Genomic DNA, 27268 nt, shown 5'->3' on the forward strand with positions numbered 1-27268 from the left:
GGAACCCAGTGTATAATGGGGAGGGGGCAAAGGGAGCCCAGTGTATAATGGGAGGGCATAGGGAACCCAATGTATAATAGGGCGGGGGCAAATGGAGCCCAATGTGTAATGGGAGGGCAAAGGGAGACCCATTGTATAATGGGGAGGGGGCATAGGGAACCCAATGTATAATGGGGAGGGTGCAAAGGGAGCCCAATGTATAATGGGGAGGGGGCAAAGGGAGCCCAATGTATAATGGGGAGGGGGCAAAGGGAGCCCAATGTATAATGGGGAGGGGGCAAAGGGAGCCCAGTATTTAATGGGGGGGAGCAAAGAGGAGTCCAGTATTTAATGGGGGGGAGCAAAGAGGAGTCTAGTGTATAATGGGACTGGGGGAGAGGAAAGAGAATATTGTGTATAATGGAGAGGGGGGTGCAAAGTGCGCCCAATCTATATAAGGGGGCAAGGGTGCACATTTTATAACGGGAGGAAGGGGTAGAGCAAGGGGAGATTAATGTATTATGGCGGGACAACATGAGCCTAATGTATAATGGGGGAGGCAAGGGAGCCCATATATATATGTATTTATGTGTCCTGTCCGCTGGGTAAGTGAGTGTGTGTGTGTTCTGTCCGCTGGGTAAGTCAGTGTGTGTGTGTGTGTGTGTTCTGTCCGCTGGGTAAGTCAGTGTGTGTGTGTGTGTTCTGTCCGCTGGGTAAGTCAGTGTGTGTGTGTGTCCTATCCGCTGGGTAAGTCAGTGTGTGTATGTGTGTCCGTGTCCTGTCCGCTGGGTAAGTCAGTGTCAGTGTGTGTGTGTGTGTGTGTCCTGTCCGCTGGGTAAGTCAGTGTCTGTGTGTGTGTGTCCTGTCCGCTGGGTAAGTCAGTGTCTGTGTGTCCTATCCGCTGGGTAAGTCTGTGTTTGTGTGTCCTATTCGCTGGGTAAGTCAGTGTGTGTGTGTATCCTGTCCGCTGGGTAAGTCAGTGTGTGTGTGTGTGTGCCCTGTCCGCTGGGTAAGTCAGTGTGTGTGTGTGTGTGTGTCCTGTCCGCTGGGTAAGTCAGTGTCTGTGTTTGTGTGTCCTATCCGCTGGGTAAGTCAGTGTCTGTGTGTGTGTGTCCTGTCCGCTGGGTAAGTCAGTGTCTGTGTGTGTGTGTCCTGTCCGCTGGGTAAGTCAGTGTCTGTGTGTGTGTGTCCTGTCCGCTGGGTAAGTCAGTGTCTGTGTGTGTGTGTCCTGTCCGCTGGGTAAGTCAGTGTCTGTGTGTGTGTGTCCTGTCCGCTGGGTAAGTCAGTGTCTGTGTGTGTGTGTCCTGTCCGCTGGGTAAGTCAGTGTCTGTGTGTGTGTGTCCTGTCCGCTGGGTAAGTCAGTGTCTGTGTGTGTGTGTCCTATCCGCTGGGTAAGTCAGTGTCTGTGTGTGTGTCCTGTCCACTGGGTAAGTCAGTGTCTGTGTTTGTGTGTCCTATCCGCTGGGTAAGTCAGTGTCTGTGTGTGTGTGTCCTGTCCGCTGGGTAAAGAGAAGAGATTGGGGGCACACCTGAAAGATGCATTATGCAAGAAAGGTGCTGCCGCAGTGACCAAAATTCATACAGAAAAAAATAGTTACGGTGCACTCAGACTTGTAAACATTCATAACTAAGAAGGCTACTATAAAACGCCTATCTAAGAGAATAAATATGGGGATTTAGTTCCACCATATGGCCATATGATGTTAAGCCCACCACTGCTTCAAAGTACCCCAATGTCAGTGGGTCCTACGCTAATTACAAAATGTGGGAGACAAATTAAATAGTACTGGTGCTAAACACAAGCTACAGTGTATTGAATTAATTTCTTTGTAAGAGCTAGAATATAAACTTCCGACTGGGGGTGTTTCACATATCTTGATAATACATAAGAATAAACGAATAAGACAGTGTAATGATAAAAAATACAGTATAGTAAAACGAAAACAAACTTCTTTTTTCTTTTTCTTATGCTGGGTTATAAAATATGTGCCATTTCCAATTCAGCATTAATCCCAAATGGAGCCAGAGTTTTCAAAGTATAAATCCAGTACGTTTCTCTATGTATCAAATTCTTTATTAAGTCGTCCCCCCCCCCCCTCCATGGGACTTTAACATTCTGGATTTCACAGTAAGATAGGGACGCTGGATTGCTATTGTGATGTGTATTAAAATGTTCTGACCACGAATGTTTCTCAAATTTTCTGTTAATATTATACACATGTTCTTCCAATCTTGTCTTTAGCATTCGTTTAGTTTGCCCCACATACTGTAAGCCGCAAGTGCAGCTCAATAAATAAATAATCTGTTTGGAGTTGCAGGTTATGCACTCCTTTATTTTATATTCCTTCTTCGTGACTGTTGATGAAAATTCAAAAGTAGCCCCAAAAGGTGGACCTACTAATTTACATATTCGACATGACCCACATTTTAAAAAAACTGTATGTGAATTTAAAAAATGTTTCTCAGGAGACAGCCTAATATAACTATGCAAATATAATTTCAGGTTTCGATGGTAATATCGATGTCAATAATTGGTCTTGTTTCAAAGTACTGCCTTCTTAATATAGTTAGTCTGGGCATTAAAATAGACAATAAGGGGACAAAAACCTTTCATTATTCTTATCCTCATTTTTTTCTTTCGATGCCAAAACTTCCATTCTAGAAACATTTGAGACTTTCTCTGATGCTCTTATCAAGTAGATCCAAATCATACTCTTTTTCTATAAACTGGGCTTTCACTTTCTTTAGTTGGTCTATATACACTCCTTCCTCTGTGCAGTTCTTCTTAATTCTTAAAAATTGACTGTAGGGGACACTTTGCAGACAGGAAGGGAAATGGCAGCTGGATGTCCAAATGAAACTATTGACATCTACAGGTTTAAAAAAAGTTTTGGATTTTAAAATCTCCTTTTCTACATACAGAACCAAATCTAAAAATTCCACTTGTTCTTCACTATATGAATATGTAAAAGACAAGTTAAAATTATTCTAGTTAAGGTATACTAAAAATTCTAACAAATCTGCCTCTGTGCCATCCCAAATAAAAAAAACAATAGTCTATGTAACGTTTGTACAGGACTAGGTTTGCTGCCCAGCGGTGCCCTTGCCAAATAAAAAGGTCTTCCCAATATGACATAAAAATATTGGCATAGCTGGGCGCAAACTTAGTCCCCATAGCAATTCCATTTATCTGTAGGAAAATGTCCTCCTTATACCAGAAAAAAATTGTGTTTCAGGATAAAGTCTATACACTCCAATAGGAATTCTATCTGTTCCATACTTAAACTCTGGTTCTCATACAAAGTATGTCTAGTTGCTCGTAACCCTAAATCGTGTTGGATTATAGTATATAATGTGGTCACATCACATGTAACCAGCCAAAGACATTTTTTTCCAGGTGATTTCTTGAACTATTCTTAAGAGATCACTACTATCTTTAAGGTAAGATTTCGAGAGTTTAACAAATGGTTGTAACAACACATCTATATATTGTGAAAGATTAGATGTCAAAGAATCTATCCCCGAAATAATGGGTCCTTCAGGAGGCTGTGTAATACTGTAACAATACCGTAACAAAATCAAGTTCTTTTTTAGTTAAAATCCCCATAAACCTTACCTTTTCTAATAATGTGAGCAAGGATTTCCTGAAATCCATAGTTGGATCCTTATTGAGTCGTTTATAGGTACTCTGGTCATTTCAAATCCTGTTACATTTAATGTCATGTCTTTTGTGTTAAAGGACCAGTCTAGGCACCCAGACCACTTCAGCTTAATGAAGTGGTCTGGGTGCCAGGTCCAGCTAGGGTTAACCCATTTGTTTCAGAGAAACTGCTATGTTTATTAATGGGTTAAGCCTTCCCCCCAATCCTCTAGTGAAAATCACAGTGAGAGCATGCAAGCGTCCATAGGAAAGCATTGTAAATGCTTTCCTATGCGACCGGCTGAATGCGCGCGCAGCCAGCCTACGGGGCGGAACGGAGGAGGATCGGAGGCAGAGATCTCCCCGCCCAGCGCTGGAAAAAGGTAAGTTTTACCCCTTTTCCCCTTTCCAGAGCCGGGTGGGGGCACCCTCAGGGCACTCTAGTGCCAGGAAAACGAGTATGTTTTCCTGGCACTAGAGTGGTCCTTTAATTACCACTATGCCGCCCCCTTTGTCAGCTGGTTTTATTGTAATTGTGCCATTTTCTTCTAGTTCTCGAAGGGCTTTTTTCTCCAATATTGACTTATTGTATTTATGACCTGATATTTGGGGGATTTTCGTATGGGAAATAAAACTGTAACAAAATTACGCTCTGTTAGTATCTTCTCTATTTAAGGTTGGATACGTATAAAGACACAGATTTCCTGTATCAATTATTGTTGCAGTCATCAATCCCTGCGGACATTTGAAAATACCCACAGAAAGACTGAAATTGGAACTCTTTATTCAGTATATTTTTCTTGTTGACCCCTATGTGAAAAATAGGGGTATATCAACTAAGCACTGATACTGATTTTATCTTATTTTGTGTCTTGTGTGATGTTTTAAAACTTGGGAAGGTGTTTATTGTATCTAGCAGCAACATATACTAATTTTTCTTGTGGATAATTGAAATTGAAGCATCGGCTTAGAAATTCCACGTTACGATCAATATTTATTTGCGCTTTCTATAACTTGTTTTTGTAAACATTCATAACTAAGAAGGCTACTATAAAACGCCTATCTAAGAATAAATATGGGGATTTAGTTCCACCATATGGCCATATGATGTTAAGCCCACCACTGCTTCAAAGTACTCCAATGATTATGATTTTTTTATCACACAGGAATAAAACTTATATTTTTTATGAACAACACAACTTGGGGACAAACATATTAAAAATTCGTACAAATCGATTCAGTGGTTCCAGAGATATTGAAAAAGTCTCTTTGGACCGACCGCACGCCTGTTTGCATGCCCAAAACAGTTCCACAGATTCCGGCTGTGCGGTCGGTCTATTTCTGCCTTGAAAAATAACAAAGTCCCATCCGAAGTCGGCGTTCGAATAGTCGAACGCAATTCGACTTCTGTCGAAGTGTCAAAGTAAAACGAGGTTAAACTTCCGCAGTGGTCGTTAATCAAATGGCAGTCTATTTCACATGAAAAAGAGGACAAAGTCGCATTAGAACGTGTGTTTGAATCTTCGAATGGGACTTAGTCTCCATCTGCAGTGTCGAAGGGTAGGGGAAGGTACAGGTCAGCGGTGTTCGTTCAAATGTGTGGCTGATTTCCGTTCCAGGGATTTGACGGCACACACCGCTGACCGCATTCGACTGCAGTAAAATGGCAGCCGCTACGTGTTCGATTGTCTAATGGCGGCCACTTCGACTACTTCGGCTGTATCCGAAGTGCCATATCAAACGTACCCATTCTTTGCACAACACAGTTAAAGGGCCAGAAACAGTTTAATATAAGTCCATAAGCCCCAACTCAGTTCCTTAAAGTGCAATACATCCCAGGGCCATAGTCGCAGGGCAGGAGGCTGGCAAACAGGCCCCTCCAAACACCAGTGGCGAGGTTACTTTCACCACATAAGTATACTTATTCAAGCACCAACACTTTAATTGTTTAGTTGTTACACTGTTTTTAATTGCTTTTATCACTCTATTTGTATACTCACTTTGCTCTTACAAAGAAATTAATTTAATACACTGTAGTTTGTTTTTAGCACAAGTACTATTTAATTTGTCTCCCACATTTTGTAATTAGCATAGGACCCACTGACATTGGGGTACTTTGAAGCAGTGGTGGGCTTAACATCATATGGCCATATGGTGGAACTAAATCCCCATATTTATTCTTAGATAGGCGTTTTATAGTAGCCTTCTAAGTTATGAATTTTTACAAGTCTGAGTGCACCGTAACTAGTTTTTTCTGTCCGCTGGGTAAGTCAGTGTGTGTGTCCTGTCCACTGGGTAAGTCAGTGTCTGTGTGTGTGTCCTGTCTGCTGGGTAAGTCAGTGCTGGGGAGCTCAGTGTACACTGCCAGTTGTTTTTTTTTTTTTGTGTCCTGACATATTTCTCTGTTCACAGTGATAGTGGAGAGGACTCATTGGACACTCTGCTTACTCGCCTACCCCTGACTCCTTCATTGTCCCCTCGCAAGCGGACAACCAGTCAGAGCAAGACTGAGCCACCATTACTACGCACCAGCAAGAGGACTATTTATACTGCTGGCCGCCCTCCATGGTACAATGAATCTGGAACCCCGTTCAAGGAGGCATTTGTTATAGGTACAGCCACGTCATGTAAATTAATGTTAATTTCCCTTGGCCTACGTAGTGGTATCAACCTGCGTGATTATTCACATTTCAGGTTTATGTGGTGGGAGTGCATCAGGGAAAACCACTGTAGCTAACAAGATTATTGAGGCTTTGGACGTTCCATGGGTCGTCCTTCTGTCAATGGACTGCTTCTACAAGGTGTGTAGCTTGCATATCTCATCTGGTCCTTCCCACTGTCTACCATTGCTTACTCCCATCTCCTCTGTTCCTCCCCACTCTCTCATATCTTAGCTAGTCCTCCCTTTATTCTACCTTAGCTCTCTCCCATCTCTGCTGGTCCTCCTCACTGCCTACCACCACTCTCATCTCCGCTAGTCCTTCCCACGGTCTACTACCTCTCTCTTCCAACTCCGCTGGTCCTCCCAACTGCCTATCACTGCTCTCTGTATTTCCATTGGGCCTTCCCGGTGTTTGCAACCATTTTCTCCTATCCTCCATGGGCTTCTCCACTCTCTGTTACAGCTCATTCCAATCCCAAATTGGCCTCCTCACTGCTCCTTCCCATCACAGCTCCTTCCACTTCCCGCAGGGCTTCTTCACTGCCGGCCACTGCCCCTTCCCATCCCCCCAGGGCCATCCCACTGCCAGCTGTTGCTGCTCCCTTCATCCCGTCTTGCATTTAGTGATCACTGCCTGTACCTCACTTATGTCTATTTACACTTCCATTGTGATGCTGTCTATGATTAGATCCTCAGTAAGGAGGAGCAGGAACTGGCTGCCAGGAATGAATATAACTTTGATCATCCTGATGCGTTTGACTTTGATCTCCTGGTAAACGTTCTTCGGAAACTAAAGAAAGGGAAGAGTGTGAAAGTGCCGGTGTATGATTTTACCACGCACAGCCGTAGGAAAGAATGGGTAAGTACACTCTATGTAAGTAACCTACCATGACACCCCAGCAGTAAAGACTGTACAGCACTCTGGTATATGTTGGTACTTGTTTAACTCTGCAATCCTGATTCTTTTTTTTTAAGTAATGTGTGTTGAGTGCCTGACATGGGATAGATTATTTGATTGATACTCCACAGTCGCTCTTACTGGTATTGTTGTATTCTGTTCTAACGATGGCGTTTGCATGGTGCATTCGGTGTCTGTGAGTGTGCGCACAGCATCATTCGGTGCTTGTGTGTGTGCGCAGCATCATTCTGTGTCTCTGTGTGTGCGCGCAGCATCATTCGGTGTCTGTGTGTGTGCACAACATTATTCGATGTCTGTGTGTCTGCGTGCCAAATCATTCTGTGTGTGTGTGCGCAACATAATTCTGTGTGTGTGTGCGCAACATAATTCGGTGTCTGTGTGCGCAACATCATTCGGTGTCTGTGTGCGCAACATCATTCGGTGTCTGTGTGCGCAACATAATTCGGTGTCTGTGTGCGCAACATTCGGTGTCTGTGTGCGCAACATAATTCGGTGTCTGTGCGCAGCATCATTCGGTGTCTGTGTGTGTGCGCAGCATCATTCGGTGTCTGTGTGTGTGCGCAGCATCATTCGATGTCTGTGTGTGTGCACAACATCATTCGATGTCTGTGTGTGTGCACAACATCATTCGATGTCTGTGTGTGTGCACAACATCATTCGATGTCTGTGTGTGTGCACAACATCATTCGATGTCTGTGTGTGTGCACAACATCATTCGATGTCTGTGTGTGTGCACAACATCATTCGATGTCTGTGTGTGTGCACAACATCATTCGATGTCTGTGTGTGTGCACAACATCATTCGATGTCTGTGTGTGTGCACAACATCATTCGATGTCTGTGTGTGTGCACATCATTCGGTGTCTCTGTGTACATGCGCGGTGTGCATGCAAGCAGTTGTACCCTACTCCATTCTTTATATCATTCGCACAGAGTTCTTAAACAGAGAATTTAAGGTCAAGAGAGCCAAACTGGAAAAAAACGCTTTAAGTCATCTATGTTTCCAGTCCAGCTGCTTTTTGGCATAAATCTGAAATCGATAGATTCTCATTTTACTAAATAAGCCCAACAGTCTTTAAGGAGGTGATATTACACCCTACATTAGGCATTAAAGTAACTGAATTACTTTTGCACTCTAATGGTTTAAAAGTGGTACTACATTCACTTTTCATAAGCCTCACAGTTACAAGAAAAGGGAAGATTTATTGAGGCAAAATCCAGTGCTATTCTGGGGAAAAGCGCTAAATAATGAGCAATCATCATGGAAATGAACAGAATGTCTCCCAACATTTAGCACCCTGTATTGCCTTGACAGATCTCCACCATACAAGGAAAGCCGTTAATGGGGAGTTATGGATTATTGAATACACTGTCCTCTACTCTGAAAAGCTTTGTGTTATATTTAGTGTTCCACCTGTGCAACTCACATTATATGCACATAGAAACATAGAAACATAGAAACATAGAAACATAGAGACATAGAGACATAGAGACATAGAAACACAGAAACATAGAAACATAGACACATAGACACATAGACACATAGACACATAGACACATAGACACATAGACACATAGACACATAGACACATAGACACATAGACACATAGACACATAGACACATAGACACATAGACACATAGACACATAGACACATAGAAACATAGAAACATAGACACATAGACACATAGACACATAGACACATAGACACATAGACACATAGAAACATAGAAACACAGAAACACAGAAACACAGAAACACAGAAACACAGACACACAGACACACAGACACACAGACACAGAGAAACAGAGAAACAGAGAAACAGAGAAACAGACACACAGAGAAACAGAGAAACAGAGAAACAGAGAAACAGAGAAACAGAGAAACAGAGAAACAGACAAACAGACAAACAGACAAACAGACAAACAGACAAACAGACAAACAGACACACAGACACACAGACACACAGACACACAGACACACAGACACACAGACACACAGACACACAGACACACAGACACACAGACACACAGACACACAGACACACAGAGACACAGAGACACAGAGACACAGAGACACAGAGACACAGAGACACAGAGACACAGAGACACAGAGACACAGAGACACAGAGACACAGAGACACAGAGACACAGAGACACAGAGACACAGAGACACAGAGACACAGAGACACAGAGACACAGAGACACAGAGACACAGAGACACAGAGACACAGAGACACAGACACACAGACACACAGACACACAGAGACACAGAGACACAGAGACACAGAGACACAGAGACACACAGACACACAGACACACAGACACACAGACACATAGAATGTGACGGCAGATAAGAACCATTCGGCCCATCTAGTCTGCCCAATTTTCTAAATACTTTCATTAGTCTCTTGCCTTATCTTATAGTTAGGATAGCCTTATGCCTATCCCACGCATGCTTAAACTCCTTCACTGTGTTAAAGGAGCACTATAGCGTTAGGAATCCAAATATGTCTAGGGCCCCGTTCCGCAGCAAATAAATGGTTAAGCATCATACAGTGCCGGGCTCACTTGGCAATGGTGACATCTCCTCCTCCATCTACGTCAGCTCCCAAGTGGGGTCGAATGCGCATGCGCGGCCATATCCAATGGGGACCTTTTTTGATGCTGGACTCCGTGGGGACGTCCTGTAAATCACGGAAGCAGCTCTAGCTCTAGAGGCTGGATTAACCCTCAGGGAAATATCGCAGGTTCTCTGAAACTTCTAAGTTTTCAGCTGCAGGGTTAAAACTAGAGGGACCTGGCACCCAGACCACTTAATTCAGCTGAAGTGGTCTGGGTGCCTATAGTGGCCCTTTAGCCTCTTATATTATATATCTTCCATAATATGCACTTTTTATTAAATCTTTTTATTTCTCTCATTTTGCTAACCTTATAGTTTGTGCTGAGGTTTTGTCAATTAGTAAATGTAAAGTTTTACTTGCGATGCATATCCTTACACGGCCGCGCATACTGCTATACTAATCTCCATGACTCTATATATACTGTCTTTTCTCAGAAAACCGTGTACGGTGCCAATGTGGTGATATTTGAAGGAATTTTGTCTTTTGCCAACAAGGAGCTCCTTAAGGTTAGATTGAAATATTCCACACAGCCTCCAGGCTGCTGTATCTGGGTGCCCTCTCTGCCAGTCTCTTAACCTGTCCTGGCATTTCCCTCCGCAGCTCCTGGATATGAAGGTGTTCGTTGATACAGACTCTGACATCCGGTTGGTGCGCAGACTGAAGCGTGACATCACAGAGAGAGGCCGTGACATTGTTGGCGTCATCAAACAATATAACAAATTTGTGAAGCCGGCATTTGAGCAATATATAGAGCCCACAGTCCAACTGGCGGATATTGTGGTGCCAAGAGGTGTGTAGTCATGTGTCAGCATGATGATTTAAAAATGTGAGTGTTCTGTTTCTCCTTGTATCCCTGATCCAGGAGGAAGTGCCCAGATCAGGTCTGTAACGGATCACCTGGCACCCCGACTGGGTATTTCAGTTGAAGGATGCTCCTAGCGGCTCCGAGCACTCCACCAGATACCATAACAACCGTAGACCCCACGAACCGCCACAGCTTGGTTGGGGTCTCGCTGTCTCCTACCCACCCTGGACCGACGACAAGGTTCCAGGTTCCAGTAGGTGAACCTTTCTTTCCCCAGAGAGCGAAGCAGGAACAAGCTCTTAAAAGTGATTATCCAAGGGAGCATGAAGAGCATAGCAATCCCTTGTAGCTGTTTCCCCCAATAAGAGACAGGACTCTAAATTGAGGGTGAAGTAGAACTGGTTTAATGAGCACAAAGACATTTCTTATATACAGTTTTCCCCACAAGGTTAGGTGGAGCACAGGACACAGTCACAACAGCCAATCAACACAGTATTGTACAGTTAGACACTCCCAGCTAATGTACACAAACCCTCTCCCGCTGCCTGTGATACAATTACCAAACACAATGGACTAACTCACTTACCCACAGGCAGAAAATATAAATTTTTACCCAAAGTCCAGAAACACCCCAAAACAACAACATACCCCCACAAATTACACATCACTGGATAGCCCTGATCTGGGTGAACAACATATCCAAAAATCACCCAGATCAGAGCAGGGGTTCAAAAGTTTTATGGAAGTCACATTTGACCGACCGCAAGCATGGCTTTCATGCCCAAAACAGTTCCCCAGATTTAGGCTGTGCGGCCGGTCTATCGTCTCCTTTATCCTGGAGATAATTGGCTGAAGTGGCTGTGGTAACTTAATTATCTCCAGGTACAGGAAATATCTCTAAGTCAAAAACTGTTAGAAAAACCACATAAAAATACATAACTCTTATAATACAATGTTTAACCTATATGTCCAACATATCCCCAGATAGCTTGGATCTGAGCCCTCAATATGTCTGAAAAGCGCTCAGATCTCACGAATACAGTTGGATCGCCATGGGGTTAAACAATAGCAAGGGCTGATGAGAGATTGAGGAGGGACAAAGCAGCCAGTTTCAACTGGCCTGGCAGTGTCCCTGGGACAACGCCCTGCTGGAGAACAATATGACAGGAAAAAGGGGGAGGGAAAGAGGCACATTTCCCCTTGAATTTAAAGGGGCAGAAAGAGTGTATTAAAATCTTATAAGCCCAAATAGGGTTTTTACCCTCAGGGGCCATAGTCACAGGGCAGGAGGCGGACAAGCAGGCCCCTCCAAAAACTCATGGCAAACTCCCTTAAAAAGGGGAGTTTGTCACAAGGTCATAGCCCAAAGGTTCCAACAAACGTTATATTTTACTTTCCAAAATGATCTGTGCTAGTTGAGCTCAGGCTCCAGGACATTATCCCACTTTACTGTTATTATCCACAGCAGTGTACACACTGATCAGCTACAGCATTAAAACCACCTGCCTAATACCACATAGGTCCCCCTTGTGCTGCCAAAACAGCTCTGATGCGTCAAGGCAAGGACTCCACAAGACCTCTGAACGTGTCCCGTGGTATCTATCACCAAGACATTAGCAGCAAATCCTTTACGTCCTGCAAGTTGTGAGGTGAGCCTCCATAATCACCTCGTTCCACATCTTGCCTTGGCCTCCAAATTCCCCAGGTCTTAATCCGATTGCTGAAATAGGCCCCTGCCATCAGATTAATGCTATGGCCAGGAATGGGTGCATGGGGTCTGCAACAGTTCCACACAAAAGATTGCTAGTAAAACTGAAATCAGTTAGCTTAGATTAAAAAAATGTGTTTTTCAATAGAACACTGGCTTACAGGTAGAGTACTAGAGTAGTTGTAAATAGAAAAGGTGGTAAGTAGAGTGCCTCTGACACAAAACCAGGTAAGATAATACCGTCTGAACACTGTACAGAGGGATTTGGAATAGTGCACAAGTAGCTTTTTTTTCTTTGTATTTTTTGTATGTATTGGGGCTGATGTATACTGTAGTCATTGCTGCTGCCCAAAAACAGTAGGCATTTGAAGCAGGGCTTAATTTTGTATGTTTGCTCCTTGATCCATTTCTGAGGTTCATGTCCCCATTGAAGGTGCTTCCAGCGGTGGACAAGGATCATCACGGGCACTCTGACCGGTCTACAGCTACGCAGCTCCATACACAGCAAACTGCAATGCACTGTCTGTTCTGACACCTTTTTTTTTTTATCTTGGCCAATATAATCACCAAAACAACAACAGCTTACTTGAGCAGTTTTGGTGTATAGATCCTGACTTACTGCTCAATTCTCTGCTATTTAGGAGTGAAATCACTTTGTTTATACAGCCCTAGTCATTCCTCCCTCCATGTGACCTACACAGCCTTCCTAAACACTTCCTGTAAAGGGTCATCTAATGTTTACACTTCCTTTATTGCAAATTCTGTTTAGTATAAAATTTCTCATCTCCTGCTATGTTAATAGCTTGTTAGACCCCGCAGGAGTCTCCTGTGTGTGATTAAACTTCAATTTACAGAGTAGGAGGTAAAAACTTCTGGAGTAAGTTAACATCCGATGCCGGCTGTGTGAATCACAGCCAAGGGAGGTGTGGCTAGGGCTGCATGGACAGAAACAAAAGGGATTTAACTCCTAAATGGCAGATAATTGAGCAGTAATACTGCAGGGACATGATCTATACACCAAAACCACTTAATTAAGCTAAAGTTGTATTGGTGATGTGGCGGAACCAACCTCGCCACTGTGCACTGGAGAAGCCCGGTTGCTCGCCTACAATTGGTGGCAAGCGACGGGATCATTCCCACAGCCCAGAAGCACAGCTACAAGACAACACCAATTCCTGGATTACAAATTGAGGGCAACGCTAGTACCCGTACAGCGCCCCTATCTACAAAGGAACCAACGTCGGCAGAGCAAGCATGGCGTCTGACTACACTCAGAAGGAGTTTGACAGAGCGGTTGCCATACGACTGGCTTACTTTGGACCCAACCCCTCTGAGGAACACGTGCAGTTCGCGAGGAAATTAGCGGCAGAGTACCTACAGGTCAAAACAGATCGAGACTTTGTTCGTCAAATGAACATGTGGCGGCGGCGGCCATCTTAAACTCCCGAACAGCAGTGTTTTGCCGTCGACTGTCTGGAACTAAAATCGGACACTCGACTAGGCAAACACCGCTGAGACCTTCAGACTTCCGTGGATTTGTGCCGAAACTACCGAACGAGCCGCCGTTCGGTAGAAAGACTAATGCTAACATGGGGTTTCTAACGAACACAAGGAAACCCACTGATGGCACGCCGTTCGGGACTTTTTATAACACTAACAGAGACCGACCGCAAGGCCCAACCTCATGGAACTATTTTCGGTTACTTTGCCTGTGCGGTCGGTCAAAACTTTAAACCTCCATAGCTCCCGAACCCCTGGTCTGATCTGGGTGATTTTTGAGTATGTTGCTCACCCATATCAGATCAGATTTTTAGAGGTGTATTCTAGGCACTTGGGTTACATCTAAAACTTGGGGGAAATTGTGCACAGTTTAATTATGTAAACAGATAATGTAGTGGGAGGAGATGTGTGGGTTGTACCTTGTACTGCATTGGTTAATGTATTAATTGTTGTGGGTGCCTCCATTGCATGGGAGAATCCCATAAAAGCAGGGGTTGTTTGATTAAACTCAGATTCTGCTTAACCCTCAAAACAAAGTGCCGTCTCGTTATTGGGGGAATTGGATTGTATGCTGACTGCCAGGAGTGTAACCCTTTCGTATGGTTTTCCTGTTCGGATATTTCCAGTGTTCATGTGTTTTCAGTTCGGGAGATTGGTACTTACAGTAGCTGTCGGTGTATCTGGAAAGGGGAATATCGCCTAAATGGTTTTTAACCTCTGGTGAGCAAAACGGTCTGTTACAGGTGACTATAGTGTTCCTTTAAGTTTTTCAGCAATTTGAGCTACAGTAGCTCTTCTGTGTGATCGGATCAGACAGACTAGCCTTTGATCCTCACGTGCCTTGGGAAACTGCGACTCTGATGCCGTTTTTTTAGTTGTCCTTCATACCAGGAACACCCCACAAGACTTGTCCTTTTGGAGATGCTCTAGATGTCTAGCCATCACTATTTGGCCCCTGTCAATCTCATTCAGATTTTTTCACTAGCCCATTTTCCTGCTTCCAACATTTGAAATTCAAGAACTGACTGTTCACTTGCTGCCCAATATATCCCACCCATTAACAGGCACCATTATAACGATATAATCAATGCTATTCACTTCACCTGTCAGTGGGTTTACTACTGGGGCTGATCAGTGTTCATCCTCTTACTGTACATACACACCAGAGTGACCAATTACCAGGAAAATTAATACAAAAGAAAACTTCTGAGCAAGTCTGAGAATTGACCGGCAAAACCATTTCATCTGTTGCCTTCACAAGCCTGCTGCTTTTGTGGTGTTGGGAGCCCCATTCGGTTGTAGAACCCGGAGCTGTGACTTAGGGATTTCCAGGGACTGCTCGTTGGTGGCCAACATCGACAAAGCGATTTTATTTAATTATTTATACGTTTTGTTTTAGATTTACGTAATACTTTAATTGTGGCATGATTTTTATTTTATGCTTTTTTTATGTTCTGGATCTGCATTACCTCTAAGATCATACTGGATGTTTTTTTTGTTTGAGAAATGTGTGGGTATATGTATAATTTTTATTCATTTTTACTAGTATCCGGGTCCTCTGGTAATTATATATTTGATCAATTCTAAGATGGTCGCCTCCACACTGAAACACAAACAGATCTTCCACCGTGGTCCCGCTGTGCAAGCTGCCGTGGTCGCGCTGTGCGGGCTGCCGTGGTCGCGCTGTGCGGGCTGCCGTGGTCGCGCTGTGCGGGCTGCCGTGGTCGCGCTGTGCGGGCTGCCGTGGTCGCGCTGTGCGGGCTGCCGTGGTCGCGCTGTGCGGGCTGCCGTGGTCGCGCTGTGCGGGCTGCCGTGGTCGCGCTGTGCGGGCTGCCGTGGTCGCGCTGTGCGGGCTGCCGGGGTCGCGCTGTGCGGGCTGCCGGGGTCGCGCTGTGCGGGCTGCCGGGGTCGCGCTGTGCGGGCTGCCGGGGTCGCGCTGTGCGGGCTGCCGGGGTCGCGCTGTGCGGGCTGCCGGGGTCGCGCTGTGCGGGCTGCCGGGGTCGCGCTGTGCGGGCTGCCGGTGTGCGGGCTGCCGGGGTCGCGCTGTGCGGGCTGCCGGGGTCGCGCTGTGCGGGCTGCCGGGGTCGCGCTGTGCGGGCTGCCGGGGTCGCGCTGTGCGGGCTGCCGGGGTCGCGCTGTGCGGGCTGCCGGGGTCGCGCTGTGCGGGCTGACGCGGTCGCCCGGTGCGGGCTGCCGCGGTCGCCCTGTGCGGGCTGCCGGGGGCACCAACAAAATCCCATCCATCATGGATTTCATTGAAAACAAGCAGCATTTCTGATGGACACGATAATAGAGGGTTAAATGCGCCAACTGATCCCCTCTGTTCCCTTAGATAATACTGGACAGGACAGCTCTCATGGACTGTTACATGTAAATGTACATCAGTAAGGTGTATCTGTGTTTATGTCTTGTAGGAGGAGAGAACTTTGTGGCTCTGGATTTAATTGTTCAACATGTACACAGCCAGCTGGAGAAGGTAACACTTTATAAACTGGAACGATGCAGATACCCTGGGTGTCTGGCAATTAGGACACCTGTGGTATATTATCTAGGGATACAGGGGGGATTGTATGGGGTGGTGGGGGCGGCGGGTATTGGATCTGGGAAAGATTATCCATGGGGGGCGGGGACAGGTACAGGATATGGAGACAGATTATCCAGTGAGAAGGGCAGGTATAGAATTTGGGGTAGATTATCCGGGGGTGGGTGGCTGGTCTATAATTTAGGATAGATTATCTGGGGGGAAGGTATATAATTTGGGGTAGAGTATTCAGGGGCGGGGGCTGTTATATAATTTGGGATATAAGCTGGGTGGGTGCAGCTATGTAATTTGGGGTACATTATGCAGAGCGTGCTGGGACAGTGTAGAATTTAGGCTAGATTACCCAAAGAGAGAGATAGTGGGCCGTATAGTATTTGAGGTAGATTATCCAGAGAGAGAGAGAGGGCAGGTATATTATATTGGGTACTTAACTGCTTTGACAGATTTACTGCCTCTGCATAATCAGCTGTGTCAGCGACAGAGTGGTAGACTTTAGGGTCTGATCTGCCCTGTGGATTGCATGTCTGACAGTAACCTCTGTGTTTTTGCCCCTTCCCCATCTCTCTGTTTTTATTTTATTTTATTATTATTTTTTTGCATCTCCTTGCCCTCATATCTCTTTTCACCCAATAACATATTTCTCCTTTCCTGTTAACCTTTTCTTTTCCTTTTTGGTCCTTACCCCTGCATCTCTAATTACTTCCTACGTGTTGCTGTGACCTTTAACCTGTGGTTGTCGATGTGTCAGCGGGAGATCACAGTGAGGTAGGCATCTGATTGGTAAACCTGTCATGTGTCGTTAGTAGGGAAGAGAGCATAGACCTTCTACTGAAAAAACCCAAACTATTGTCATTACTGGGGAGCACATAGACATATTATTGGATAACCTGTCTTATTGTCATTACTGTGGTGGAGAACCTAAACATATTATTGGGAAACCTGTCCTATTGCCATTACTGGGATGGAGCACCTAGACCTATTATTGGGGAACCTATCCTATTGTCATTACTGGGGTCAAACACCTAGACCTCCTATCAGGGAAGTTGTCCTATTGTCATTACCGCGATGGAGTACCTAGACCTATTAGTAGCAAAACTGTCCTATCGACATTATTGGGAAGGAGCACCTAGACCTCCTTTTGGGAAACCTGTCCTATTGTCATTACTGGTATGAAGCATCTAGTTCTCTTATTTGGGAACCTATCCTATTGCCATTACTGGGATGGAGCACCTAGACCTAATATTGGGGATCCAGTCCTATTGCCATTACTGGAATGAAGAACGTAGACCTCCTATGAGAGAACCGGTCCTATTGTCATTATTGGGATCGAGCACCTAGATCACCTGTAGGGGAACCTGACCTATTGTCATTACTGTGATGGAGCACCTAGAGCTATTATTGGGGAATCTGTCCTATGGTCATTACCTGGGTGGTGTACCTAGACATATTATTGGAGACCCTGTCTTATTGTCATTACTGGCATGGAGCACCTAGACCTCCTATGGGGGAACCTGTCCTATTGTCATTACTGGGGTAGAGCACCTAGCCCTATTATTGGGGAACTTATCCTATTTTTATTACCGGGTGGAGCACCTAGACCTCTAATGACTTAGGTGGATGACTATTTTCATGACTTGGGTGGAGCACCTAGACCTATTATTGGGGAACCAGTCCTATTGTCATATTGCGGTAGATTACATCATCCTTGAATGTGAGAATGTGTCCTATAGCCATTGTTGGAGTAGAGTGCTAGACTTTACTTTGGGGAATGTGTACTACAGTCATTAGTGGAGTGGACTGCCCAGCCATTGATTTAGGGAGAGTGTCCTGTAATCATTAGTAGAGCACTAGATCAAATAGATTGGGGAACCTGGAGTGGAAGCAGTGATGGGGTAAAATTCCGTGTGTAACAGGAGGTTTGCAGCCATGTGTTGGCATTGCCTGGATTTTACTCTTTTTTTTCCCCAGATGTGAGGTCTCTGTATGTTTGTGTGAAATATATTAATTGAAACCGCAGTGTGCAACACATGTACAATTTCCGTGTACACGGCTGAATGAATCTGGCTGCAGGTATCGTGTATAGACATGTGCAGTACAGACTGACCGCATGTTGTTTTTCATGTAACTCTCAAAGGTATTCCTGTGTATTCAGGTCACGACTTTCTCTTTATTCGTAGAAAAATAATGGATCTGAACTGTCATCTTCCCTGTCCTTTCCTTCTGAATCCCTGTAACCCTATCCTAATCTGTTCTTTTTAATCAAAGCCCCATAAATTGTCTCCTCCAACACCCTTTAACACTCTGTCCTGTACCTCCATCTAGTGACTGCTCTCTTCAGTCAATTGTCTCACTCCGTAGTGACTGCTTTTTTCACCCCTAAGCTGTGTCCTTGTGATTGAGTCATACCTTCTCCTTTCTCTTCTTTTTGTGACTGTGGCTCATTTTCCTGGTCTTTCCTGTCCACAACACCATATTTCGCAGAGGATGCAACGCTGGAACATGTGAGAGCTCCTGCTTGTTGTTTAATTGCACGGGTGTTGCAAACGGATTTGGGTGCCGGGTCCTGATTGTGCACCATGTATCTTTGTGGATTTTGTGTGTCCAGATTGAGGGCCATGTGTGAAGTCCTACTCCTGTCTGGTGTGGTTCTGTCAGACCTTCAGTGAAACAATTTAGAAAGTCAACTGACGTGGTATATAATCCCAAAATAAGTTGTGGTCACTGCTCAAATTGCAATACATTTTTTACTTTTATTTATGTCCTAAACATTTAAACTTTTCAAACTACTTTAACCCCTTAAGGACCAAACTTCTGGAATAAAAGGGAATCATGACATGTCACGTCATGTGTCCTTAAGGGGTTAAACTTTAAACTTGACAAACTACATCAAAAGTGCCCATGTGGCAACCCTGCTTAACTTAATGAGTTGGGGAACCTAGTTGTGCAGTGACATTGCCTCAGGTTCTCTCTGCTGTGATGGTATTGGCTGAGGGCCATGGCTCCATAATTATGTTGACTGAGGTTTCTTGCTGTGTGGTGGTGTTGGTTGAGCTTTTATATTGTGATGATATGAGAGTCCTGGCTGAAGAATTGATGATGTTGGCTGAGGGTCCTGGCTTAGTGATTGACAACGATGGCTGAGGGTCATGGCTGAACAATTGATGATGTTAGCTGAGGATCCTGGCTGAATGATTGACAATGTTGGCTGATGGTCTTGGCTGAACGATTGACAATGTTGGCTGAGGGTCCTGGCTGAACAATTGACAATGTTGGCTGACGGTCCTGGCTGAAAAATTGACAATGTTGGCTGAGGGTCCTGGCTGAACGATTGACTATATTGGCTGAGGGTCCTGGCTGAACGATTGACCATGTTGGCTGAGGGTCATGGCTGAACGATTGACTATATTGGCTGAGGGTCCTGGCTGAACGATTGACTATATTGGCTGAGGGTCCTGGCTGAACGATTGACTATGTTGGCTGAGGGTCCTGGCTGAACGATTGACGATGTTGGCTGAGGGTCCTGGCTGAACGATTGACGATGTTGGCTGAGGGTCCTGCCTGAACGATTGACAATGTTGGCTGAGGGTCCTGGGTGAACGATTGACAATGTTGGCTGAGGGTCCTGGGTGAACGATTGACGATGATGTTTGCTGAGGTTCCTGGCTGAAGGATTGACGATGATGTTTGCTGAGGGTCCTGGCTGAAGGATTGAAGATGATGTTTGCTGAGGGTCCTGGCTGAAGGATTGACGATGATGTTTGCTGAGGGTCCTGGCTGAAGGATTGAAGATGATGTTTGCTGAGGGTCCTGGCTGAAGGATTGACGATGATGTTTGCTGAGGGTCCTGGCTGAAGGATTGACGATGATGTTTGCTGAGGGTCCTGGCTGAAGGATTGACGATGATGTTGGCTGAGGGTCCTGGCTGAAGGATTGACGATGATGTTGGCTGAGGGTCCTGGCTGAAGGATTGACGATGATGTTGGCTGAGGGTCCTGGCTGAACGATTGACTATGTTGGCTGAGGGTCCTGGCTGAACGATTGACTATATTGGCTGAGGGTCCTGGCTGAACGATTGACTATGTTGGCTGAGGGTCCTGGCTGAACAATTGACAATGTTGGCTGAGGGTCCTGGCTGAACGATTGACCATGTTGGCTGAGGGTCCTGGCTGAACGATTGACCATGTTGGCTGAGGGTCCTGGCTGAACGATTGACTATATTGGCTGAGGGTCCTGGCTGAACGATTGACTATATTGGCTGAGGGTCCTCGCTGAACGATTGACTATGTTGGCTGAGGGTCCTGGCTGAACGATTGACTATATTGGCTGAGGGTCCTGGCTGAACGATTGACTATGTTGGCTGAGGGTCCTGGCTGAACGATTGACGATGTTGGCTGAGGGTCCTGGCTGAACGATTGACGATGTTGGCTAAGGGTCCTGCCTGAACGATTGACAATGTTGGCTGAGGGGCTTGGGTGAACGATTGAAAATGTTGGCTGAGGGGCTTGGGTGAACGATTGAAAATGTTGGCTGAGGGTCCTGGGTGAACGATTGACGATGATGTTTGCTGAGGTTCCTGGCTGAAGGATTGACGATGATGTTGGCTGAGGGTCCTGGCTGAAGGATTGAAGATGATGTTTGCTGAGGGTCCTGGCTGAAGGATTGACGATGATGTTGGCTGAGGGTCCTGGCTGAAGGATTGACGATGATGTTGGCTGAGGGTCCTGGCTGAAGGATTGACGATGATGTTGGCTGAGGGTCCTGGCTGAAGGATTGAAGATGATGTTTGCTGAGGGTCCTGGCTGAAGGATTGTCGATGTTGGCTGAGGGTCCTGGCTGAAGGATTGACGATGATGTTGGCTGAGGGTCCTGGCTGAAGGATTGATGATGTTGGCTGAGGGTCCTGGCTGAAGGATTGTCGATGTTGGCTGAGGGTCCTGGCTGAAGGATTGACGATGATGTTGGCTGAGGGTCCTGGCTGAAGGATTGACGATGATGTTGGCTGAGGGTCCTGGCTGTGTAATAATGCTGAGCGTGCATGCTGTTTGGTTTAGCCTATACAGTGCTTATAATGTGGACTGTCCTGGTTTAGTTACACTCCAGTCTGTTATTAATTATCTCCTGCTGGTCAGAACAACCTGTTTCCGGGGCTTCTGTCTTGCAAAGGAAACTGGTGTTTTTGGAAGTCTTGCTGTAATAGCCTTGCATTTTGAGATGTGGCATGACATTCTCAAATTTATACCTGCATGTTCTCTTTAATTAGTGTGTATCTTCCTTTTATTAACATCATTCGTTTTCCATGAACTGACCACCTCGTTCACAATCTGGCTTAATCATATATATATCCAGCTTTCTATTTCATCTACCGACAACTGTGCCACATCTCAGTGACAGACAGAAGGAGCTATGGGACACGGAGTCTGTCCCTCCCACTGCAGGGTGACACAGACAGAATGAGCTATGGGACATGGAGTCTGTCCCTCCCACTGCAGGGTGACACAGACAGAATGAGCTATGGGACACGGAGTCTGTCCCTCCCACTGCAGGGTGAGACAGAGAGAAGGAGCTATGGGACACTGAGTCTGTCTCTCCCACTGCAGGGTGACACAGGCAGAAGGAGCTATGGGACACAGAGTCTGTCCCTCTCACTGTGGGGTGTCAACGATGGCAGAAATCTGAGATATGGAAATTACCCGGAACACTGCAGGTTTTTTGTTGGAGTTTCTAATGCGTATTCTTGGGCTGCTCTCCCAGAGATAGGACCTGTTCATACTAACCTGTATAGGATTGTCTCAATCATTTTGTTTGGGATATACTTACCAGAAGTTGCTGTGGGTTTGGTGTGTCTAGTAAGTACTTTCTGGCTTCTGACACTTTCTCTCTATTTTAGGGCAGCTCTGGCCTCTGCTCACCAAGGGCAGCCCTTGCCTGAGACCCTGAGTGTTCTCCAGAATACCCCTCAGGTGCGGGGAATGCACACCATCATCAGGTGAGGCCCTCGCTCTGGCAGGCTCTACTCTATTGCATCTGCAATTGTTCTAACCACGTCTCCTCTGGGTTTTATAGAAATAAAGACACAAATCGGGACGAGTTTATATTTTACTCCAAACGTCTCATGCGCCTGCTGATAGAACACGCACTTTCCTTCCTGCCTCTTCAGGTAAGTGGAAGCACCTTCCAGCTCCCACCGTGGAAGCCCCCTACTCCTTGCACTCGGATGATTTCCTGCTTTTTGTTTCTGTCACTCGTAACTAATTAACATGAAATCCTAGCCTCGTTCACCAGCTTGTCATTACCTCTTTCAGCCAGTGACTGTGGAGACTCCTCAGGGAACTTTATACCAGGGCAAGAGAATCCACAAACAGAGGGTGAGTACCCATGAGGGGAACCAGTAATTGTAGATACAGTAACTGGGTAACAAAGAGGAGAGACAGTAAATGGGTTAAAAGGGGGATTAGTAGTAAGTTCAATGAGTGAGTTAGGAGGTGATGGCAGTAGATACAGTAAGTGACAAGATAGCAGTAGGTAGGTGATTGAGGGAGGGGAGAAGATGGCAGTAGATACAGTAAGTGATCGAGGGTGGGGAGAAGATGGCAGTAGATACAGTAAGTGATCGAGGGTGGGGAGAAGATGGCAGTAGATACAGTAAGTGATCGAGGGTGGGGAGAAGATGGCAGTAGATACAGTAAGTGATGGAGGGAGAGGAGAAGGTGGCAGTAGATACAGTAAGTGATGGAGGGTGGGGAGAAGATGGCAGTAGATACAGTAAGGGAGGGAGGGGAGAAGATGGCAGTAGATACAGTAAGGGAGGGAGGGGAGAAGATGGCAGTAGGTACAGTAAGGGAGGGAGGGGAGAAGATGGCAGTAGATACAGTAAGGGAGGGAGGGGAGAAGATGGCAGTAGGTACAGTAAGGGAGGGATGGGAGAAGATGGCAGTAGATACAGTAAGGGGGGATGGGAGAAGGTGGCAGTAGATACAGTAAGGGAGGGAGGGGAGAAGATGGCAGTAGATACAGTAAGGGAGGGAGGGGAGAAGATGGCAGTAGGTACAGTAAGGGAGGGAGGGGAGAAGATGGCAGTAGATACAGTAAGGGAGGGAGGGGAGAAGATGGCAGTAGGTACAGTAAGGGAGGGATGGGAGAAGATGGCAGTAGATACAGTTGTTATGGTACTTTTTGAAAGTAAACCAAAATGTTCAAAGTCTATCTGTTCCTGTCCAAATCAATAAATTAAATTGCGTATATACGCTGAAGTAATTAAGTCTGACACACGAGGTTCAGGTTAAAATAACTTCGAGAAAGTTTATTGGCAAGTGAAGAAAAAGCGGGCGCGCAGGCCCTTTTAAGAGGCATTTTGCGTCATCATTGATTATTAGAATATCAGCAAATAAACATCATCAATTGGATTAATTGTTAAGTGACGGAGTTAGTGTCTTACCTATTGGTTAGTAAAATTAAGAGGTTAGTCCCGTGCCCACCCATCAGAGGTGGGATTATTCTGGACACGGGTGGGGGACAAGGGGGTCCTAAGCGTCATTTTACACGGTCAGTGATATCAGGCTTTATGTCCAGGTGCAAGGTCTCTTATGAATAGAACATTTCATTACTACTGTGTTCTGTGGCCTTCAAACTGTACTATCTTACAAGCTCTTAAGGAGTAGCCAGCAAGTCTTAAGGAGTAGCCAGCACCTCCTGGTACTTGTCCTTGAAGGAAACACGGTCTTTGTCTACTGTATTAATTGGGTTGAGAAGTTCAGTCACGTAATGTAGTTTTAAAATGAACAAGTTAAGTCATGAGGACAAAATGGAGGATTGAAGAAGTCAGGTTAGGAGGACAAAATGGAGGACGAAGTCACAGTATAAAGTTAAAATGGAGTTAGTACAATAATTCAATACAAGTACAATAAAGATTTTTTAATAATTCCACATCAGTCCCCCCTATGAAATGTTAGATTCTAAGAGATAAAACTTTATTATGTTAGTATCAGAAGACGTGTTAACCCAAAGGCACAGAAACCCCGTGGCTGCTAGCTAGATGTTAATGCAAAGTGCAAGGCTGTCCCTAGATCTGACCCTAATAGGCTAACCATCCGTCAGTATGGCTCTCGAACGCTTCACACCCAAGGGTATCCCATGGCAGCTAACCCACCACTTCTCCACATGGGGCCTTTACCATTCACTGACAGATGCTGTCCCTAATCTAGTCCCTTCCTAGAATTCCTGCACTTTATCAACAAAGGGGATAATTTGCAGCGGCAGACAGGGTGAGTTGATGTCTTGGAATTCTTGGTCATCAATTTCGAGATGGGTCAAAGTGGGTGCTGCTTGGTCAACAGTCTTCATGAGGGATTTTCTCAGACATGGGAGGACACAACAAAAGAGAAGAGCAAAAATAAAAAGAAAAATTAGTATAGCCATACCAATCTGCATTAAAGCCTTTTGCCATCCTGTCATCCAACCAAACCATCTTTCCCAGGGATCTTTTATCCCAGAATTCCTTTTTAACTCTTCAGACAAGTCATTTAATTTTTCTATAGCTAGTGTGACTTTACCATTAGGGCCTGTGTTTTCTGGGATGTAGGTACAACATGTCATAGTGTCGGGCAAAATCTTACAAACCCCTCCTTTTTCGGCTAAGATCATATCTAGGGCCATTCTATTCTGAAAAGTCATTTGGGATGTGGCCTGTAACTGTTCGGCCAACCCCTGGAGGGCGTCTCTGGTGTAATTGACAAAACGCTGTTGATTATAGTAAATGTAATTTATCCAATTTAGATTCTTGTTTGCGGTAACTATGGTAAAAATTGATTCAAATCCTGCAGCAACTTCATCCCTAGCTTTAAACTCATTGGGCACCCCCCTGGGCACTCCAATGGCATCAATATATACATGAGGATCAAAACTTCCTTTCACTGGGGCGTCACGTTTAACCTTAGTATGGCTGAACTCATGGGTGTTGAGGTGTGTGTCAGAAATAATATGTATAGGCATGATGGCCTTAGTCAAAGTACACTCTCCCCACCATTCTGTGTCCATTCTGGATCTCAGCTGTAAATCCCCACACAACCAGTAAATGTCTCCTAGTGACCTAGTATGGTGTTGCAGCAAGCGTACAGGAACAGTTCTGTATGTAGCACAATAACCTTTGGAAAAGTTACCCACAAATTTACCAATACCATCGTACATGGCATAGCAAGTGTAATTACCTTTATATACGGTAATACCATCAGGGGGTTTGACATCGTTGGCTAGGAGAGGATACTCCTTTGTCCATGCAATACATATGGACCTGTTAAAATTATAGTGATAGGCAAAAAGGCTTAAAATACATTCTTCTATATCTATAGGTAGGATTAAAGGTACGGTACCTAGGTGAGGCCGGGCACCGCCACACACGTAACATGCAGTTCTATTATGCTTATTAGCATTATATTTCATCCATTCTAACCATAAGTTTACATCATTAAAACCTGTTTCAGCGGCCATGGTATCTTCAAAAGTGGGGTTAGCAATGGCCATCATGTCTTGAAAGGTCTGGATATGAGGTTTTAATGGGTTAGGGACCATATGGGTGGCCCCTTGCCACTCAGAAGAGTTGCACATATCTTTAAGGTAGAAATGCCCTAACTTTTTATAGGAACCCTTTTTCCAATACATCCCCATCACATACTGGTCTGCATCCGTTGGGCTTGGATGCTCAATATTAAGAATTAATTTCATTGGTGTACTCCCCCCGGGCTTTCTCAAAGTCATCCTCTGGAGAAGGGATCTACCATGATCATCTACTTTAGATACGGCACTTTTTGGTTTGTAACCCCAGGCAGGCCCGGCATTCCATCCCGCCGCCCCCCAGTGATCACAATTGTGCCCCCATTGTTTGTCAACTACACAAACATATGGGTCTTTCGAATGAGGGATATCTCTATAGATGCTCTGGATTTGTGGTGTGGGAAATGGGCATTCTACAATATCACAGTAGTCAAAGGTATAAGTAGCCACCTGGGTGCATGATGAATTATACCAGAAGGTGTACCCACTAATGTCTTTGGTAATGGCTACTTGCTGGGCCTTCATAAGGCTAATTAAGGAGAAGATGTACCAGAGATACATGTTTGTGCGATATTCGCTTCCTCTGGGGCAGGAGATTTCTTGCAGTGGGAAGCGTGGATCCAATTTGGCCTACCGGCCAATTTGACGGAGGTTGCGGTAATCAGGAGAACTTGGAATGGACCGTCAAATCTTGGTTCCAGGGTATTTTTCCGCACAAACTTCTTGACCAGGACCCAATCTCCGGGAAGTAGGTTATGGGAACCTGTATCCAATTCGGGATCTGGAATTGAAGAGAAAACTTGGGCATGTATTTTGTTTAGGACATTTGCAAGTTCAGTTACATAGTCTACTAAAACATCTGATTGGAGTTGCAACTGCTGCGGATAATAACAACCTAGTCTGGGTGCTGTCCCAAATAGAACCTCATATGGGGACAGTGAATGCTTCCCTCTAGGTGTGTGCCTAACACTAAATAGAGCTATTGGTAGGCTTTCTGGCCAGGGCATCTTTGTTTCTTGTGACATTTTTAACATTCTAGTTTTTAGGGTGCCATTCATGCGCTCCACTTTACCACTACTTTGTGGGTGGTAAGGGGTGTGGAAGGCTAGAGTCACCCCTAGAGCAGTCCAAATTTCTTTAGTCACAGTTGCTGTAAAGGCTGGGCCTTGATCACTCTCAATAACTTCTGGGAGTCCGAATCTACATACAATATCTGTAAGTAGGCGCTTTGCGGTTGTTTTTGCAGTGATATTGGCCACTGGGTAGGCTTCTGGCCAGCCTGAGAACATGTCCACTATTACTAGTGCATATTCATGGGGCCCACTCTTGGGCATTTGGATGTGGT

General features: G+C 45.2%; 1 protein-coding gene across 4 annotated transcripts in view; it reads left to right on the forward strand.

Annotated features, from left to right (window-relative positions):
• Positions 1 to 27268, forward strand: part of LOC134586387 (uridine-cytidine kinase-like 1) — a 53385-nt gene that overhangs the window by 14607 nt on the left and 11510 nt on the right. For 2 of the 4 annotated variants that reach the window (XM_063441872.1, XM_063441874.1), the window contains exons 2-11: positions 6032 to 6231; positions 6314 to 6420; positions 6970 to 7140; positions 10257 to 10328; positions 10423 to 10612; positions 16250 to 16311; positions 18859 to 18878; positions 22265 to 22363; positions 22441 to 22534; positions 22680 to 22742. In XM_063441872.1, the coding sequence (XP_063297942.1) occupies positions 6032 to 6231; positions 6314 to 6420; positions 6970 to 7140; positions 10257 to 10328; positions 10423 to 10612; positions 16250 to 16311; positions 18859 to 18878; positions 22265 to 22363; positions 22441 to 22534; positions 22680 to 22742 (1078 nt within the window). Of the gene's footprint in view, positions 1 to 6031; positions 6232 to 6313; positions 6421 to 6969; positions 7141 to 10256; positions 10329 to 10422; positions 10613 to 16249; positions 16312 to 17125; positions 17143 to 18858; positions 18879 to 22264; positions 22364 to 22440; positions 22535 to 22679; positions 22743 to 27268 lie in introns of all 4 variants that reach the window. The other 2 variants (XM_063441873.1, XM_063441875.1) reach the window with 2 other exon arrangements.

The sequence above is a fragment of the Pelobates fuscus genome, chromosome 2 (assembly GCF_036172605.1).
Source record: "Pelobates fuscus isolate aPelFus1 chromosome 2, aPelFus1.pri, whole genome shotgun sequence".
Classification (NCBI taxonomy): Eukaryota; Metazoa; Chordata; class Amphibia; order Anura; family Pelobatidae; genus Pelobates; species Pelobates fuscus.